We start from the raw sequence: 18,000 nt of genomic DNA on the forward strand, positions 1-18,000 counted from the left end.
GAGCTCTAAGCCAACTTTTTCACTCTCCACTTTCACTTTCATCAAGAGGCTTTTTAGTTCCTCTTCACTTTCTGCCATAAGGGTGGTGTCATCTGCATATCTGAGGTTATTGATATTTCTCCCAGCAATCTTGATTCCAGCTTGTGTTTCTTCCAGTCCAGCGTTTCTCATGATGTACTCTGCATATAAGTTAAATAAACAGGGTGACAATGTACAGCCTTGATGAACTCCTTTTCCTATTTGGAACCAGTCTGTTGTTCCATGTCCAGTTCTAACTGTTGCTTCCTGACCTGCATACTTAATCGGCATCACATTTTAGACTCATACAGATGTGAAAACTTTTAAAAAGTTGAATTTTAGGTAACTTTGTTTAGGCATGTGGTTGGGTCCAGAGCTAATAAAGTATTATATAACTAAGATATTTCTAAGTTTGATCTCTTAAGTACTTGGGAGGGTCAGCACTATTATTTATTATTGCCCTGCTTGTTTCTGAATTATCAGTGTTAGATAGAATTTGGCATTACTTTAGGAAGTTCTTAAACGTTGAAGGAGTGAATAAATGAAATGAATACCAAATGTAGGATATATGTTATCTCTTTCTCTTTTTTTTCTTTTGCTTTTAAAGTTAGGATTTTGGAACAGTTTCCATATGAAACGTGTGTGTGTATATATGTGTGTGTGTGTGTGTGTGTGTGTGTATAATCTGATCTCTATTTTATTTTCTAATCACACAAACTGTCCCTTTCCTTACCTGTTTCTGTCAGGTCAAATCCACTAGGGATCAGGCTTTGGCTGAACGGTGTCTGGATGCTCTGACTGCATGTGCTGCCAGTGGAGATGGGAATATTCTCGCTCTTGCTGTAGATGCAACTCGAGCAAGGTGAAGGATATATAAGTTTGAAGTTTTCCAAATACTAAAAGTTGACCAGTTTAGTTTTTCAGAATCAGTCTTAAATAAGAGATTGATTCTATAAACCATGTGAACCTCAAAGAAAATAATTAGAAACCAAAATAAAATTAATTCTTGTTTTTTGTTTTTTTTTTTTAAAAATATCTGTGCTTTAAAAATATTCATCCATTTTGCATGGAGTATATTAATAGCTGTATTTCCCTGTGGCTCAGGACATTTGAAGCTCTTGTAATATCATTGATTTACAGGTTCAAATTTGATGTTCTCTCAAGTATAGGAAGACATTATTATGCTCACAGTAAGCAAACCTGCCCTTTGTCAAAGGTGGACAGTATCTCTTTCTTCCTGAGCTGTGTACTATGTAGACATCTTTGAAAAGATAGTCTAGAATAAAGGCAGTTAGTCCTTTGCCTTACAGAACATGCAGAAAAGCAAGTGACCCGCAAAATCTTTTCTCCCAATATATGATAATGTCACTAAAGAAATTGGTTTTGCTTTTATTGTTTATTGCTTAATATAATTAATATAATGAACTTTTAAGTTGTTTCAGCTGCTTAAGGGATAGAATGAATAGTATGTTACTTTTTTGTTTGTTTTTCAGTTTTAATTTCTTAAAAGAAATAAGATGACTTCTCTGCTTAAAATCCTTCAATGTTCTCCCATTTCTTTTAAATTAAAACCTAATCTTACTATGACTTGTAAGACGGCTGAATGTAACTCTTGCCTACTTCTCTGACCTTGTCTTATCCTGCTTCCTTTATTAGTGTCCCCAATTTCCTTCTTTCTATTTTTAGCACATAAATATATTTTCCTACTTCTCAGAGTCATTCATTTGGCATTTCCTTTTTCAAACACTTTTCCCTCTTATGTTCCCTTGAGTTTCTCTTTCTCATCATTTAGATCTTAGTTCAAAAGCTGTATCTTCATGTCTTCAACTGCTTTAAAACAGCTTTCCCAAGCACCTCATTCTATTTTTCCTATTTTAATGTCTTCATAGTACTTATTACCATATGAAATTAATTTATTTGTTTGTTAGTGTACTGTGTGTATATTCTGACTGGATGATATGCTCTGCAAGGGTCAGTCAGTCAGTCAGTCAGTCATTTCAGTCGCTCAGTCATGTCCAACTCTCTGTGACCCCATGAATCGCAGCATGCCAGGCCTCCCTGTCCATCACCAACTCCCGGAGTTCACTGAGACTCACGTCCATCGAGTCAGTGATGCCATCCAGCATTTTTTTTTTTTTTTGGTTGTATTTATCACTATATCCTAGCACTTATCAGTGCTTGCCCCATATTAGGTACTCAGTACATGTTGAATGAATTAATAAACAAAAATTGAATATGCTATTAAAAGATTTACTTTTTGTCAAAAAAATCTCACTGGGAATATTGCTCTTTGCCTATTTACATTGCTAAGCAGTGAATTGCTCAGTAATCTTTAGATACTTGTCTATTAGTAGTTTTTAGGTCATTCGGTCATTTTTCAGTTGACAAATGTTGAAAGAGATCACATTGTATAAAGGCATCCAGAGTATTTTTTTTTAATAAGTATTCTGAGGAAAGATGCAGTCATGAATGCAGTAAAGAGCATTCAGATTTAGGTTTTTGACAGCCTATTTTTGACAGAGGTAATAAAATATGTCTAAGTATATTGAATATTAAGATGAATATTATATCCCCAATAGTGATGTTATCAGAACCTCCATTTAATGTTTTAGATGTACAGTTGGAGAAATCACATATGCTATGAAAAAGGTATTTGGTGAACATAAAGCTAATGACCGTATGGTGAGTGGAGCCTATCGCCAGGAATTTGGAGAAAGTAAAGAGATAGCATTTGCTATCAAAAGGTAATGTGTGAGATTTCTTAAACCAGAATGTCATCTTTTCTGTTAACACAATCCTCATGTATCTACTGTGGGCTTAATTTTCTCACATACAACTGGAAAATATTGACATTTGACTTATACTTTGCTCCTTAATCTGTAGCTTTACTATAATAACATTTTGAACTTTGACCATAGTCCCCTTTAAGAGTTTCTCATTTAAAGCAAATGTTTGTTTACTATTGATATTGCTTCACATCCTCCAGGGACTTAGATTTCAATCTCCTTAAGATGGTACACTTTTATATTCGCTTAAATTTTATTTATATTGTTTAATCATTCAAATAATTATAAAATCTTTACTTTTCCTATTTTAAAGTAAATATTTGGTTGCCATCTATGAATAAGTTAAAAGCAGTCATTACTGAACTGATAGTAAGTAACATGGTCCAGCATGAGTTGAAAATATGAATTAATATAAATTGATCATGTTTCTGTAGTGTGAGTAGTACCTTCCTGATGATTGGTTTTCTCAATCTCTGTAATAAATTTTCCACAATTATGTCTCTACTCATATATGAGATAAATAGCAAAACAACCAAGGTGAAAGTCATCAAAATGGCACGTGTTTTTTTCTTTTAACAAAAGTAAATTTGTTTCTTAGTGCTTTTTCATCTGGGGTGTACATTTATTGACTTAAGCAAGAAACTTTTGATTATACATTATCATAACATATCACATTGAGGCCACTTGGAGGAGTTCACACTTGTGAGTGGTAAGTGAGATATGGACAGTCCAAAACAGCTAGTGAGTCAAGTATATGTATAAATAATTCTGAAGGTGTTTTTTAGTTAATATTTTACTATTTCTGCATATTGTACTCTGGAAACTGTCTTAAGAAGTTGTAAAGTTGTTTTCTCATATTGCTTCACTGTGATGTTCTCAATGTTACAGGCTTAGAGTCTTTCAAATTTTCTTCTAGGGTGGGAGATGGTAAACATACTCAGGCTTTAATTGAGTTCTTGATGTAAAACAAGATATTAATAAAATATGAATAAACAGATTAGTTGTTTTTATATAAACTTGAAAGATACGCTGAAAATAAATTATAGTTTTATATCTTATCTTTGGGCAATTATTATATAACTGTTATATTTTATTTTATTTAATTTTTTGGTATCTAATGCCTTTATTCTCATTTTTATTTGCTAGCCCCTTAAATATAACTCTTCTACAACATCATAATCTTGAAGGTCTGTGATGCTATTTCTTTACTGACTTCCTGTCCTGAAGGTTTCTTTCTAGAAGTGATACTCACACCTGCTAACACTAAACTGTCTTTTCTTTTTTTTTTTAGGACTCTTAAGCCTTAAAATATATTTTAAAATGTTCCTTAGGGTTGAGAAGTTCATGGAACGTGAAGGTCGCAGACCTCGTCTTCTTGTGGCAAAAATGGGACAAGATGGACATGACAGAGGAGCCAAAGTTATTGCTACAGGATTTGCTGATCTTGGTTTTGATGTGGATATTGGTCCTCTTTTTCAGGTATTGAAAACTGTTGGGAGGAGTTTCAAGTCCTGTTATATGCTACAGATAGGCCAACTGGAATGAAGACTACAGAGTATTCATTGAATTTTTACTGGGAAAGAAATGCACCTTACTCAAGAGACCCAGCCTTTAAGTCTCCCATTAGAGTTTCCCATTTGGGATTTTAAGATATTACTCAGAAAAGCTAGGAAAAATTCTCACAATAAAGAGTTAGCCCAGACTTCTGGGTATGTGTTCTTAAACTGTATTGCTAGATAAATATGTAAATGTGTTTAGAGTCTCACACATTTAAGGTGAGTTTTGTTAAGAATCTCAACTATATTTAAGATTAAATGAATCGTATACAATGTATTTAGTTTGCCTTCAGTCTTCTAAGTTGAATACTTTTCCATTCTACTTTCTTACTCACAATTTGCTATCTCTTTGCTTTAGTTTGTTTGCTTATTTTAAATAGCGATCAAATATAATGCAAATATTTAGTGGTTAGCTTTTAGGAAATGTTTTTTTCATAAAATAAAATAATTTTTAAAAATTGTTATCAGCCATTGGAACCTAAAGGAATTTTACAAATAATTGAAAGTTCATTTCCCCATTAAATACCATCTCTAAAAATTTAATTTGTCTTTTAGTACCATCAGCTTTGTTACCATAATTCTGCATCATTTTTAAAAATAGTTATAGTTATCTGTGGCTGAAGGTACAATCATGTAGTACTCTGATGACTGATTTAATAAAAATAATAGATTTGATGTTTTTAAAATTGCAACATTTGATAATTTCCAGTTTGACTTATATAAACATAAGGCATGGAACTGAATTATTCAAATGGAGTTTTAATCTAATAAATTTTGGAAGCATGGATGATATGAGTAACAAATCATGCTTAAATTAAATGCCTTATCTTTAAGAAATGAATAGCAAGAATATGCACATTTTTAAAAGGTTTTAATTTCATGTTAATATTTTTTGCAGACTCAAGGTTTTACCACTATATGACTTTCCTTGGGATCTTCTTAAATGTAGTTCCATTCATGAGTATAGAATCGTTTGTTTTTGCACTAAAACTACGAGTCTTAAAATCTTGCCAAACTCCAAGAAAATTCACAAATTTTTATAGTATTTTTTCTGCTTATAATTATGCAGTGGTTTCTCAGATGGCCTTATCCTTCCCAATTGTCTTGATTTACATTATATGTACCATGAGAGACATGTAGATACTTTTTTTTAATATGAAATGATTTAAATTCATGTACATTATCAAAGCAATGTGATGAACTCATAACAAAGGAGATATGATCTTTGTTAATTCATAATTGAATGTTTGAAAACATCCTTTATAATTTTATATCCCAGTAGTAAACTAAGATAATAAATAAGAGACATGGCCTCATCTGAACCATCCCTTCTCTTGTTTATGCACTTCCCTGGTTGCTATAGCTCCTTAACTAATGTCTACAGTTCCTGTTATTTTGCTCCATGAAGTGAAAATGAGATTGTCAGTTGCTCAGATGCGTCTGACTCTTTTTGACCCCATGGACTGTAGCTTGCCTGACTCCTCTGTCCATGGAATTCTTCAGGCAAGAATACTAGAGTGAGTAGCCATTCCCTTCTCCAGGAGATCTTCCTGACCCAGGGATTGAATGTGCATCTCCTGCATTGCAGGCAGATTCTTTTACTCTGTGAGCCACCAGGGAAGCCCTATTTTGCTCCATATATTACCGTTAATTTCATATTTCCATGGGAGAACAAGGTCCTGGTGCTTCGTAGTCCACCATCTTCTGTCTTCTCATTCAGTTTTAATCCTAAGGTTCACTTCTTTATGTTGCATTTTAAGTTCAGTCTTTAATTCTTTAGATCCTATCACATGTTACCTGTCTTTAATGTTGGTAATGAAGACAACAGATGTATTTTTTAAAAAATTATGATGACGAGATAATATAGTTTGCCTATATCTCCCCTTTATCTTAAAGATTTTGCAGGGAACTTCATCTTGATGTAGCTTAACTGGTAAATGGTAGAGCTGGAAGCAGACACAGCACTGGTGTTTATACAACAATGGGATGAGGTGGTATTTGAGAATGGTGAAATATGAAGTTATCTTCACATCAAGATTTTTAATGAGCACAATTTTGGAATGTCCACCGAAGTAGTTGTAACACTTTAGAAACACTTTTTGGGATTAATAATGATTTGCGTCTTTACTTTGTAACTGTTCAGACTCCCCGGGAGGTGGCCCAGCAGGCTGTGGATGCAGATGTGCACACTGTGGGTGTGAGCACCCTCGCTGCTGGGCACAAGACCCTAGTTCCTGAGCTCATCAAGGAACTCAACGCCCTTGGACGGCCAGATATTCTTGTCATGTGTGGGGGAGTGATACCACCGCAGGTATTTTCATCTCCTACATTTTCTGGTACTGTACTGGGACTGCTGAGTAACAGTAGTTTGTATGTAATTATTTAATTTACTGTATATTTTCTCTAAAAATGTGTTGCAGAGTTAGAGCCAAATTTGAACCAAATTATTTCCTAGTGCTTCTACTAAGTAAATTCTATAAAAGTGGTCAATGTTGTTTTCTCTTTAGACTGTATTATAATTCAGTATGCATGCATGCATGCTAAGTTGCTTCAGTCGTATCCAACTCTTTGTGACCCCATGGACTGTAGTCTGTCCTCTGTCTATGGGATTCTCTAGGCAAGAACACTGGAGTGGTTGCCATTACCTCCTTCAGGGAATCTTCCTGACCCAGGGATCGAACCTGAGTCTCTTAGGTCTACCTGCGTTGGCAGGCGGGTTCTTCACCACTAGCATCACCTAGGAAGCCCTCAGTATGCATAATTTAATAATATATAATGCTTCTATGAGAGAGTTGCCTCCCTACAAATTAGTCACCTAGATAGAGATCTGTCTTCTTCATATTCAGTAAGCACCGATGGAAAAGGAACAGGCTGAAAGTAATAACATCTCACAACTGGGAATAGAGAAGAATGGTGAACACACAGTGAGGATATCAGCCCTTCCCAGGGAAGGAGTGAACACCCCTCGTCCTGGCAGTGGAGTCAGTCCCTTAGTTGATCAGTCTGTAGCACTTAGCTTCTGTTGTTTCAGAGTTGCTACCTTATTCTTTTCCTCCATATCCCCATCCCTGAATGCTGCCCTAACTTAGCACTGTATCAGTTACATGGTCCTATAAAACCCCCTTTTTCATGAAGCTAATTCAATTGGGATATAGTTTTCTGAGAGCCAAAAACACCTAATTCACACATAAATGGAATCAGCCTGTCCTGAAAATTATGGCTGAATGGAGATGTGGATTCTAGAACAAGAATGTGGATCCTCTTAGGAAAAGATAAATGGATGCTAGGTAACAATAATGTTAATTAATTTATTAAGGAGACAGGGACGCTGTCCATATATGACCTTGTGCTGTGAGGGCTTCGTTGCTTAGTCATGTCCCACTCTTTGTGACCCAATGGACTGTAGCCCACCAGACTCCTCTGTCCATGGGGATTCTCCAGGCAAGAATACTGGAGTGAGTTGCCATGTCCTCCTTCCGGGGATCTTCCCAACCCAGGGATCAAACCCAGGTCTCCCACATTGCAGGTAGATTTCTTCACCATCTGAGTCACCAGGGAAGCCTGTGAATACTGGAGTGGGTAGCCTATCCCTTTTCCAGGGGATCTTCCCGACCCAAATATATGACCTTACCAATCAGTTAAAATAGTTAAGATATAACCTGGGTCTATTTCCAATCCAGTTTTTAATGATATCAAATTGTGTTTTTACTGAGAATGGAAAAAATATTGAGTTACAAGAACTATAAATGAGATTGCTCCTAAGTAAATGACCGTACGTACTACAAAGACCCAACCATTATATAGCAGGAATCTGTCAGTGAAGTGTGACCTTGTGCCCATGTTTTCAGTTTTTCTCCTGTTACAATTCAGAATATAAAATAATGAATGTATACACTACTTATGAAATGAGAAAATACATATGTATGAGCTTGTGAGGTTGGTTATAATGTGGGACTGGCAACCCAGCTGTATATTACTTCTTTCTAACAACACAGTACTTAATGTGGTATAGTCACCACAAAAGTGATTTTGTTCCCTGGTGGCTCAGATGGTAAAGGATCTGCCTCCAGTGCAGGAGACCCACCCAGGTTTAGTCCCTGGATGGGGAAGATCCCCTGGAGAAGAGAATGCCTACCCACTCTAGTATTTCTGGAGAAGAGAATGCCTACCCTCTCTAGTATTCTTGAGAATTCCATGGATAGACGAGCCTGGTGGGCACAGTCCATGGGGTCACAGAGTCAGATACGACTGAGTGACTATTTAATTTTTATTAGTCAACACAAAACTATTTTTGTTAGCACCTTTGCCTCTTATTTTGATAAGTATAGTTTATTATTTGAGAATATAAAGGGCTTTAATTCTTTATTACTGTCTGACTATGGAACACTTGATCTGTATTGCAGTTTTAGAGCCCATAATATTAATACCTAAGCTCTTAGGCATGATATTAAAATGTAAGATTCAAAATAATTAGGCAGTACAAAGTAGCGGCATTGAAATACAAATTTATGCCAGCCTGGATGGTAGGGGTTTGGGGGGAGAATGGATATATGTATATGCATGGCTGAGTCCCTTTGCTTCATCTGAAGCTACCACAACGTTCTTAATTGGTTACCCCAAATACAAAACGTTTTTGATGTTAAAAAAAACAAATTGAGAAGAAATGCAGGCCTGTAATACAAGGGGCTGACACTTTCAAGACGTATATATCATAGAAGTCTCTGGATATTTAAATTACCTAGAACATCTGTGGAGAAGGCAATGGCACCCCACTCCAGTACTCTTGCCTGGAAAATCCCATGGACAGAGGAGCCTGGTAGGCTGCAGTCCATGAGGTCGCTAAGAGTCGGGCACGACTGAGCGACTTCCCTTTCACTTTCCACTTTCATGCATTGGAGAAGGAAATGGCAACTCACTCCATTATTCTTGCCTGGAGAATCCCAGGGACAGAGGAGCCTTAGCAGGCTGCCGTCTATGGGGTCACACAGAGTTGGACACGACTGACGCGACTTAGCAGCAGCAGCAGCAGCAGAACATCTGTAGGTGTCTGCCATGCTTTTTCCTCTTGAGTTTAAAGACGAAGGATCATTTTTTATAATGACACACTTGTGTGTTAATATGGGCATCTTTTTTTAATATAATGATATCAGTTAACACCCATGCATTTTTCTCATTACTTGTTTTCAGTAAATATATAAAATGTTGCTATTATTCAGCTGAAAGTCTCTTAGCTTTTAAATTAGAGAGCACTAATGTATGGCTGTTAATCAAAATGATTTAACCATTGCCATTGTGGAGCTTATAGCAATAAGACATGTAAAGTGCCAATGCAGACTTATGGTATTATAAGAATATTACAAGGAAATAATAGAGACAGAAAAGAAGTAGTTAGGGGATAATTGGCATGACCATGTAATCTATCATCTCATGTGATCAATTTTGAGAATGAAAAATGGATACTACTGAAAAGGGTGTTCCAAAAACAAATAATTCAATTAAAAACTGGGCAGAGGATCTGAATAGACATTTTTTCAAAGAAGACAAATGGTCAACAGGTACATGAAAAGATGCTCAGCATTACTAATTATCAAGGATGTGCAAATCAAAACCACAATGAGATATCACCTCATATCTATTAGAATAGCTGTCATAAAAAAGACAAGAAATAACAGGTGTTGTCAAGGATATGTAGAAAAGGGAACTCTTATGCACTGTTGGTGGGAATGTAAATTGGTGCAGCCACTATGGTGAACAGTACAGAGATTTTTCAAAAAGTTAAAAATAGAGCTACATATGATCCAGCAATCCTAATGCTGGATATTTATCTGAAGAAAACAAAAACACTAGCTTGATATATATTCACCCCCTCCCATGTTCATAGCAGCATTATTTACAGTAGCCAAGACATGGAAATAACCTAAATGTCCATCAGTGGATGAATAAGTAAAGAAAATGTGACACATACACATACACAGAGGAATAGCATTCAGCCATAAAAAAATTCTTGCCATTTATGACAACGTGGGTGGACCTTGAGGGCTTTATACTAAGTGAAATAAGTCAGACAGAAATACAAATACGGCATGATCTTATATGAAAGAACGGTTGCTAGAGGCAGCAGGTAGAGGGTGGGTGAAACGAGCAAAGGGGGCCAAAATTACAGACTTTCAGTTATAAAATAAATAAGTTCTGGGAATATATGTACAGTGTGGTGACCATGGTTAATAGTACTACTAAGTCACTTCAGTCGTGTCCGACTCTGTGCGACCCCATAGACGGCAGCCCACCAGGCTCCCTGTCCCTGGGATTCTCCAGGCAAGAGCACTGGAGTGGGTTGCCATTTCCTTCTCCAATGCGTGAAAGTGAAAAGTGAAAGTGAAGTCGCTCAGTCGTGTCTGACCCTCAGCGACCCCGTGGACTACAGCCTTCCAGGCTCCTCCGTTCATGGGATTTTCCAGGCAAGAGCACTGGAGTGGGGTGCCACTTCCTTCTTCGGGTTAATAGTACTGTACTGCATATTTGAAAGTTACTAAGAAAGTAGTATGTAACTAAGTAGTAACTTAGAGACCAAGGACTAAGGACATTGTTGTTGTTTGGTTGCTAGGTAGCGTCCGATTCTTTTGCTACCCCATGACTTTAGACTTCCAGGCTCCTCTGTCCATGAGATTTCTCAGGCAGGAATACTGGAGTGGGTTGCCATTTCCTTCTCCAAGAGATCTTCCCAACCCAGGGACTGAACCCACGTCTCTTGCATTGGCAGAGGGATTCTTTACCACTGAGCCACCAGGGAAACGCTTAAGGACATAGTACTAAGAAACTAAGAGAATTACTAAGAGCTCACAGTGTTACACGGTTTTCAGTAAATCTTAAAAGTTCTAAACTCATATGTGCACACACAAAATTTTTTTACTTATTTATGGTAATAGATGTTAACTAGATCTACCACGGTGATCATCTTACAGTGTATGCACATACTGAATCATTAGATTGTACACCTGAAACTAATGTCCATTATAGCTAAAAAAAAAACCACAAAAAACAACAGAAAAAAAACTCATGGAAAAAAAGTATTGCAATAGAAAGCACAAGCCAGGATGTCCTGGAAATATGATCACCCTAGTGAATGAAGATTGGGGCTTTAAAGCATCTCCTCAACTTGATATTATAGCTACAAATACTCTGATGTTGAAACAGTCTAAAGCCTGGAACAGTACTTGTGCCCTGGGAATCTTTTCACTCAAACTTTGTCTTTAAAACAAACAAACAGCAGCAACAACAACAGAGAATTTTTTTCAAATGAGTTAACATGAGTTTGAACAAACTCCAGGAGACAGTCAAGGATAGGGAAGCCTGACGTGCTGCAGCCCATGGGGTCACAAAGAGTTGGACACAGCTGAGTGACTGAACAACAACAACAATTTTCATTTATAGAAAATCTAATTCCAGCATGAAGCCAAATTCAAAGTACTGCCATTCCCTAACTGCAGACAAAGCACCTTGGAGGAAATAAGTAGCCTTGTAAATCTGAACCTATAATGTGATACTGAATTTAACACAAATAATGGCAAGTGGTAAAAATTTAGGTAAGGTAATATGGTGTAGGGTCCAGAAGTTTTCAGCTGGTGGACCATGCAGCTTCCCACCACGAACAAAACACTGAGGTTTTGGAAAATGAGCAGAATGTCTTTTATTCTTTTAATGTCTTGGAGGGTAAGGGTCAGGGTTAGGCAGGCCCAGTCATGGAGGATTTTTCAGCCCCAAATGCCAGTAGTGTATCACATAACAAAGTTTGAGGCACTGAGGATAAAGAAGAAAGGACAGCATTCATTGTCCTTTTGTTTCACTTTCTTGAAATAGAAATATTGTCTCTTCTATTAATAAAATAAATTCTTTCAACAGGATTATGAATTTCTGTTTGAAGTTGGTGTTTCCAATGTATTTGGTCCTGGGACTCGAATTCCAAAGGCTGCCGTTCAAGTGCTTGATGATATTGAAAAGTGTTTGGAAAAGAAGCAACAGTCTATATAACATCCTGTTTTGGGGTTAGCTTTTTTCTGATCTATTCTTTCAGTAATGATCAAAGAGGCCATGTTCTTCAAATTATTCAACACCTAATATGTGCTTTCCTGAAAGCTTTACATGAAAATACCTGGCTTATAAGAATGCTGTCATGCTATGTGTATGTGTATAGTTTCATTTTAATTTTAAAAATTAAAATTATCCTTAAAAACTCTGTAATACATGCTGAGTACTTTGTCAGACACTTGAGAGAAAGGTATTATTTTTAACAGTTGTGATATTTCTTTGAAATATTTCTTATAAATCTGCTTACTTTCTATTTTAAGAATTAAACAATACCTGAAGCAATCTGACTAGTCCTATTCTTTCAGTGTAGTTCAGTTTAGTCGCTCAGTCATGTCCGACTCTTTGCGACCCCATGAACCGCAGCACGCCAGGCCTCCCTGTCCATCACCAACTCCCGGAGTCCACCCAGACTCATGTCCATTGAGTCGGTGATGCCATCCAACCATCTCATCCTCTGTCATCCCCTTCTCCTCCCACCTTCAATCTTTCCTAGCATCAGGGTCTTTTCCAATGAGTCAGCACTTCACATCAGGTGGCCAAAGTATTGGAGTTTCAGCTTCAACATCAGTCCTTCCAGTGAACACCCAGGACTGATCTCCTTTAGGATGGACTGGTTGGATCTCCTTGCACTCCAAGGGACTCGTAAGAGTCTACTCAACACCACAGTTCAAAAGCATCAATTCTTGGGCGCTCAGCTTTCTTTATAGTCCAACTCTCACATGCATACATGACTACTGGAAAAACCATAGCCTTGACTAGTCATATTCTTTAATTTAGTTTTAACTGACTTAAAAACCAGAATATATAATCCATATGTAAATACAGTAATTATACCTATTCTTGGCAAAAATAGTAGGAATATTTATGATGGGAATATATTGTGATTGTGGCCCTCAGTCAAATTCTACCAGAATTACTTTGATACAGGTATTAAGTCAGACCCAAAGTTGGAATGGGGAGGCAGAAAAGAAATGGCAGAAATTCTTTAGGTGACTTTGCTTTTATCTTAGACATGAACATGTGACCCTGTTATTTCTGGGCTTGGCTTAAGACCCAGGAGAGTGGATCTTCATGAGTAGTCCCTAAAATGAAAGTTCTTAGGCTCTTAGGATGACTTCCTCCAGAATGATGATATGAGCTAAGAGTGTAGAAGGGCTATTGTGTATGCAATGTCTCAGCTCAAATTAGTGAGATGGGAAAAAAGTGGTGAATCCCTTCTTTCCCTACCTTTTGTTTTTGTTCAGGCCTTTAGCAGATTTCATGGTGCTTACTCACATTGGGGAGGGCAGTCTACTTTGCCAAGTCCACTAACTCAAATGCTAATCTTATCTAGAAACACACTCACAGACACACCTAGAAGTAATGTTTAATCTGGGTACCCCATTGAGTTAACATGTAAAATTAACTATCACAGAGCTCTTTGACACTGTCGAGGGAGATGCACAATTATGCAGCTACTATGGAGGAGGAAATGGCAGATCACTCCAGTATTTTTGCCTGGAGAATCCCATGGACAGAGGAGCCTGTTGGGCTACAGTCCGTGGGGTTGCTAAGAGTTAGACACAACTTAGCAACTAACCACCACCATCGAAGATGACAGTGCTCAAAAAAATTAAACAGAATTACCATATCACCCAGCAGTTCTACTTCTGGGTATATATCCAAAAGAATTCAGAGCAGGGACTCAAACAGATACTTGTACATTAATATGTGTGTATTAATGTTCATGGCAGCATTATTTACAGTAGCCGAAAGGTGGAAGCAACCAAGTGACCACTGACCGATGAATGAATAAGCAAAATGTGATAAATACATACAATAGAATACTATTCAACCTTAAAAAGGGAATTCTGACACATAACAGATGAATCTTGAAAACATTATGCTAAATGAAATACTTCAGTCACAAAAGGACAAATATTGAATGATTTCATTTACGTATGCATGCACGCTAAATCACTTCAGTCCTGTCCAAATCTTTGCAACTCTATGGACTATAGCCCACCAGGCTCCCCTGTCCATGGGATTCTCCAGGCAAGAATACTGGAGTGGGTTGCCATGCCCTCTTTCAAGGGATCTTCCCGACCCAGGGATTGAACCTGTGTCTCTTATATCTCCTGCATTGGCAGGCAGGTTCTTTACCACTAGCGCCACCTGGGAAGCCCAATTTCACTTATATGAGGTATTATACCTAGAATAGTCAAATACATACAGCCAGAAAGTAGAATGGTACTTGCTAGGGCCTGGAGAGAACAGGGAATGGGGAATTAATGTTTAATGAGTATAGAGGTTCAGTTAGGGAAGATAAAAAAGTTCCAAAGATGAATTGTGATAATTGCACAATATAAATGTATTTAAAGCCACAGAAATATATGCTTAAAAATGGTTAACATGGTAAACTTTATATTGTGTATGTGTGCTGCATGCTAAGTCGCTTCAGTCATGTCCAACTCTGTGACCCTATGGGCTGTAGCCCACCAGGCTCCTCTCTCCCTGGGGTTTTCCAGGCAGGAATACTGGAGTGGGTTGCCATGCCCTCCTCCAGGGGATCTTCCCAGCCCCGGGATCAAACCCACATTGATAGGTGGGATCTTTACCGCTAGTGCTACTTGGGAAGTGCTTATGTGGTATGTTTTTACCACCATTAAAAATATTTAGGATAACCCTGGCATATGGCATCTGTTTTATAAATGTTAGGGTTATTATTTTAAAAGGAATGAATGCTAAGGCATGAAACTGGAAAGATAGGCAGGGGCTGAACTCATACAGCGGCTTATACAGTTAAGGGTTTCAGACTTTATCCTGAAGATAAAGATAATCATATAAGGATTTTTACCAGGGAAATAATCTGATGAGATTTGAATTTTAGCATAGCAGCTGTGTGAAGGATGCCTTTTAATGGAGGTAAGACTGGAGATAAGAGACTGTTACAATAATATACCAGAGAAATTCTAAGTATCTAAGCTTATCTGCTTAGGTGCTGTTTGGAGATGGGAAAGATGGAGAGGCTATGATCTTATATTGGAATATTGAATTGACAGAATCTAACTTTTATCTAAAAAAAAAAAAGGTAGGCTCGTTGATCCTTAGGTATTTGCTGTGTGGAATCTGCTGTTCCATCACTCATTTTAGTTGTTCTTTTGTGGGCTCTTTTTTAATGTGCAATGATTTCACAACTGGATACACAGACCTAATGTCAACATTAGGAAAAGGTTGAATTATAGGATTTGTTTTCTAATGATTTTTTGGGTCAATATCAGAGCTTTAGAAGCTTTTCTTTCTTTGGAAGTGTGTCGGGCTTTAGAATGATGTCTAAATTCTTTCCCTGCAATTTAATGGAAATTTGTGTTATATAAATATTATAGTAGTAATATCAAGCGGAGGAGAGGTTTGAAGAGGAAACCTTCAAACTTTCTGATTAAAACCTGCATGGAATCAGGAGAGATAAAGTAACATGAACAAAGGATGAATTCCCCCTCTGATTTCTGTTTCAGGGAGTGGGGAGTTTTGTAATGGAGGTAGGGGGGAGGGTTGTTAACAGTTCTATATTCACAGACAAGACTATGTTAGATGTAACTACCACCCTCCACTAGTATCTGTACATTCCTATCCACTTTATACTATTAAACAATCCTTTTTAAAAAACAGGTCCTGGTGGCTGGTGGTTTAGTTGGTAAGTCATATCCGACTCTGCGATCCCGTGAACTATTGCCCACTAGACTCCTCTCCATGGGATTTCCCAGGCAAGAATACTGGCGTGGTTGCCTTTTCCTTCTCCAGAGAATTTTCCCAACCCAGGGACTGAACCCATGTCTCCAGCATTGCAGGTGGATTCTTTACTGACTGAGCCACCAGGGAAGCCTATGTTAAGGCGTAAATATGCTAGCATAGACCATGTTTGTTCTACCAGAATTATTTTTATTTTAAATAGGGGAAAAAACTTACCAAAGTGAGGAATACCTAAATAAACTTGTTGCTATTTGATAGATACTCAATAAAAATGATGAAGATGATGATGATGACAGCAACTAATGTTATTTCTACCAATCAATAAATCCTGACCCATTTTCAACAATTATGGACCATGCTTTAGACCATTTGACAAAGTTTGATTTTTATAACTAGCCTGAAGTTGAGAGATAATATATATACACACATTTGTTACTAAGATATTCTTGTCTAATTTGTGCTTATTATAAAAAATGTTCTCAGCATTCAGAAGTATTTTCAAAGAAGATTATTTTGGTTTTCCTGATGAAATATTGTTTTCTGACTCTCGGATCCTCCTTTTTATTTTATTTTATCAACTGTGCCTGTAGGTGTCTCCCTAAGTTCAGGGTTATTCTATTTCTCTGAAACAATATTTGAAATGATGCCCATTCTGGCAACCCATAGGTGCTATAAACACTCTCAGAAAATCTCTTTGATTATCTATTTAGATACACCTAATGTCATCCTTGGTGATTGAGATCTGTGATAAAACTAAATGTTGGTGATCGTTTATGAACTGTGCTGCATTTGTGCTAACATGATTAGTTCATTAGTAGAAGCTAGAATATGACCTTGAATATGAGATTATTATTGACTTCTATTCAGTAAATCCATCCCTAATTCACACTAACTCATTTTAAGTTACTAATTCTTCATGACCTGTTTCCTCCCTCTGCATTCAAACCTCTTATTGTTATATTGACCTTCTCTTACTATTTACCGTGAGATAGGAGAGTGATGATAATAACAGCATTCACACACAACAGAGTATACAAATTCCTTTAAAAAAGAGAAATGCAGACATTAATAACTTCTCTCAGGATTATTCGAATATCCTTTTGATTCTGAGATCATGGACAAAATATCAATTTGGATAAATGCTGTGAATTTGTGTAATGTATGGTTCTATTGGTTGACTTTCAATTGTTCTAATATGATATTACTTTTAAAAAAATGTGCAAGATTTTCTGTGAAATAATCAAGCACTAAAATAGCCTCGAGTGTGTAGTAGAGTAACTGATGATATTCTCAGGTTTTCTGGCCTATCTTTACTTCAAACAGCCTGTCCTATTAGTCTCCTTTAGTTTTCTCATTCTCATTAGACCATATGGTCATCAGAGCAATGCTAGTGACAATTTTCTGTCAGATTAAATGGTTACCTGGACAATAAGTTTTGAAGGACACTAAGCAGATGGCTGTCTTTGCCTATAACATGTTCTTTGGTTCAAGGCATCAAGACCTCTAAAAATATTCTTCAAAATTGCCAATACATCTGATCAGATCAGGTCAGATCAGATCAGTCGCTCAGTCGTGTCCAACTCTTTGCGACCCCATGAATCACAGCACGCCAGGCCTCCCTGTCCATCACCAACTCCCGGAGTTCACTCAGACTCACGTCCATCGAGTCAGTGATGCCATCCAGCCATCTGATCCTCTGTATTCATTTTATTGTGACTGGAGGAGCCTGATAGGCTGCAGTCCTATGGGGTCGTGAAGAGTCGGACACGACTGAGCAACTTCACTTTCACTTTTCACCTTCATGCATTGGAGAAGGAAATGGCAAC

General features: G+C 37.2%; 1 protein-coding gene across 2 annotated transcripts in view; it reads left to right on the forward strand.

Moving 5' to 3' along the window:
- Nucleotides 1–12,727, forward strand: part of MUT (methylmalonyl CoA mutase) — a 41,142-nt gene extending 28,415 nt beyond the window's left edge. For both annotated transcript variants that reach the window (XM_010863042.1, XM_010863040.1), the window contains exons 9-13: nucleotides 765–880; nucleotides 2,631–2,762; nucleotides 4,136–4,283; nucleotides 6,504–6,671; nucleotides 12,260–12,727. In XM_010863042.1, coding sequence (XP_010861344.1) covers nucleotides 765–880; nucleotides 2,631–2,762; nucleotides 4,136–4,283; nucleotides 6,504–6,671; nucleotides 12,260–12,388 — 693 coding nt within the window. In that variant the 3' untranslated portion in view covers nucleotides 12,389–12,727. The remainder of the gene's footprint in view (nucleotides 1–764; nucleotides 881–2,630; nucleotides 2,763–4,135; nucleotides 4,284–6,503; nucleotides 6,672–12,259) is intronic.
- The last annotated feature ends 5,273 nt before the right edge of the window (nucleotides 12,728–18,000 follow it).

This window comes from Bison bison, unplaced genomic scaffold (genome assembly GCF_000754665.1).
Source record: "Bison bison bison isolate TAMUID 2011002044 unplaced genomic scaffold, Bison_UMD1.0 scf7180017864487, whole genome shotgun sequence".
In the NCBI taxonomy this organism is placed as follows: Eukaryota; Metazoa; Chordata; class Mammalia; order Artiodactyla; family Bovidae; genus Bison; species Bison bison.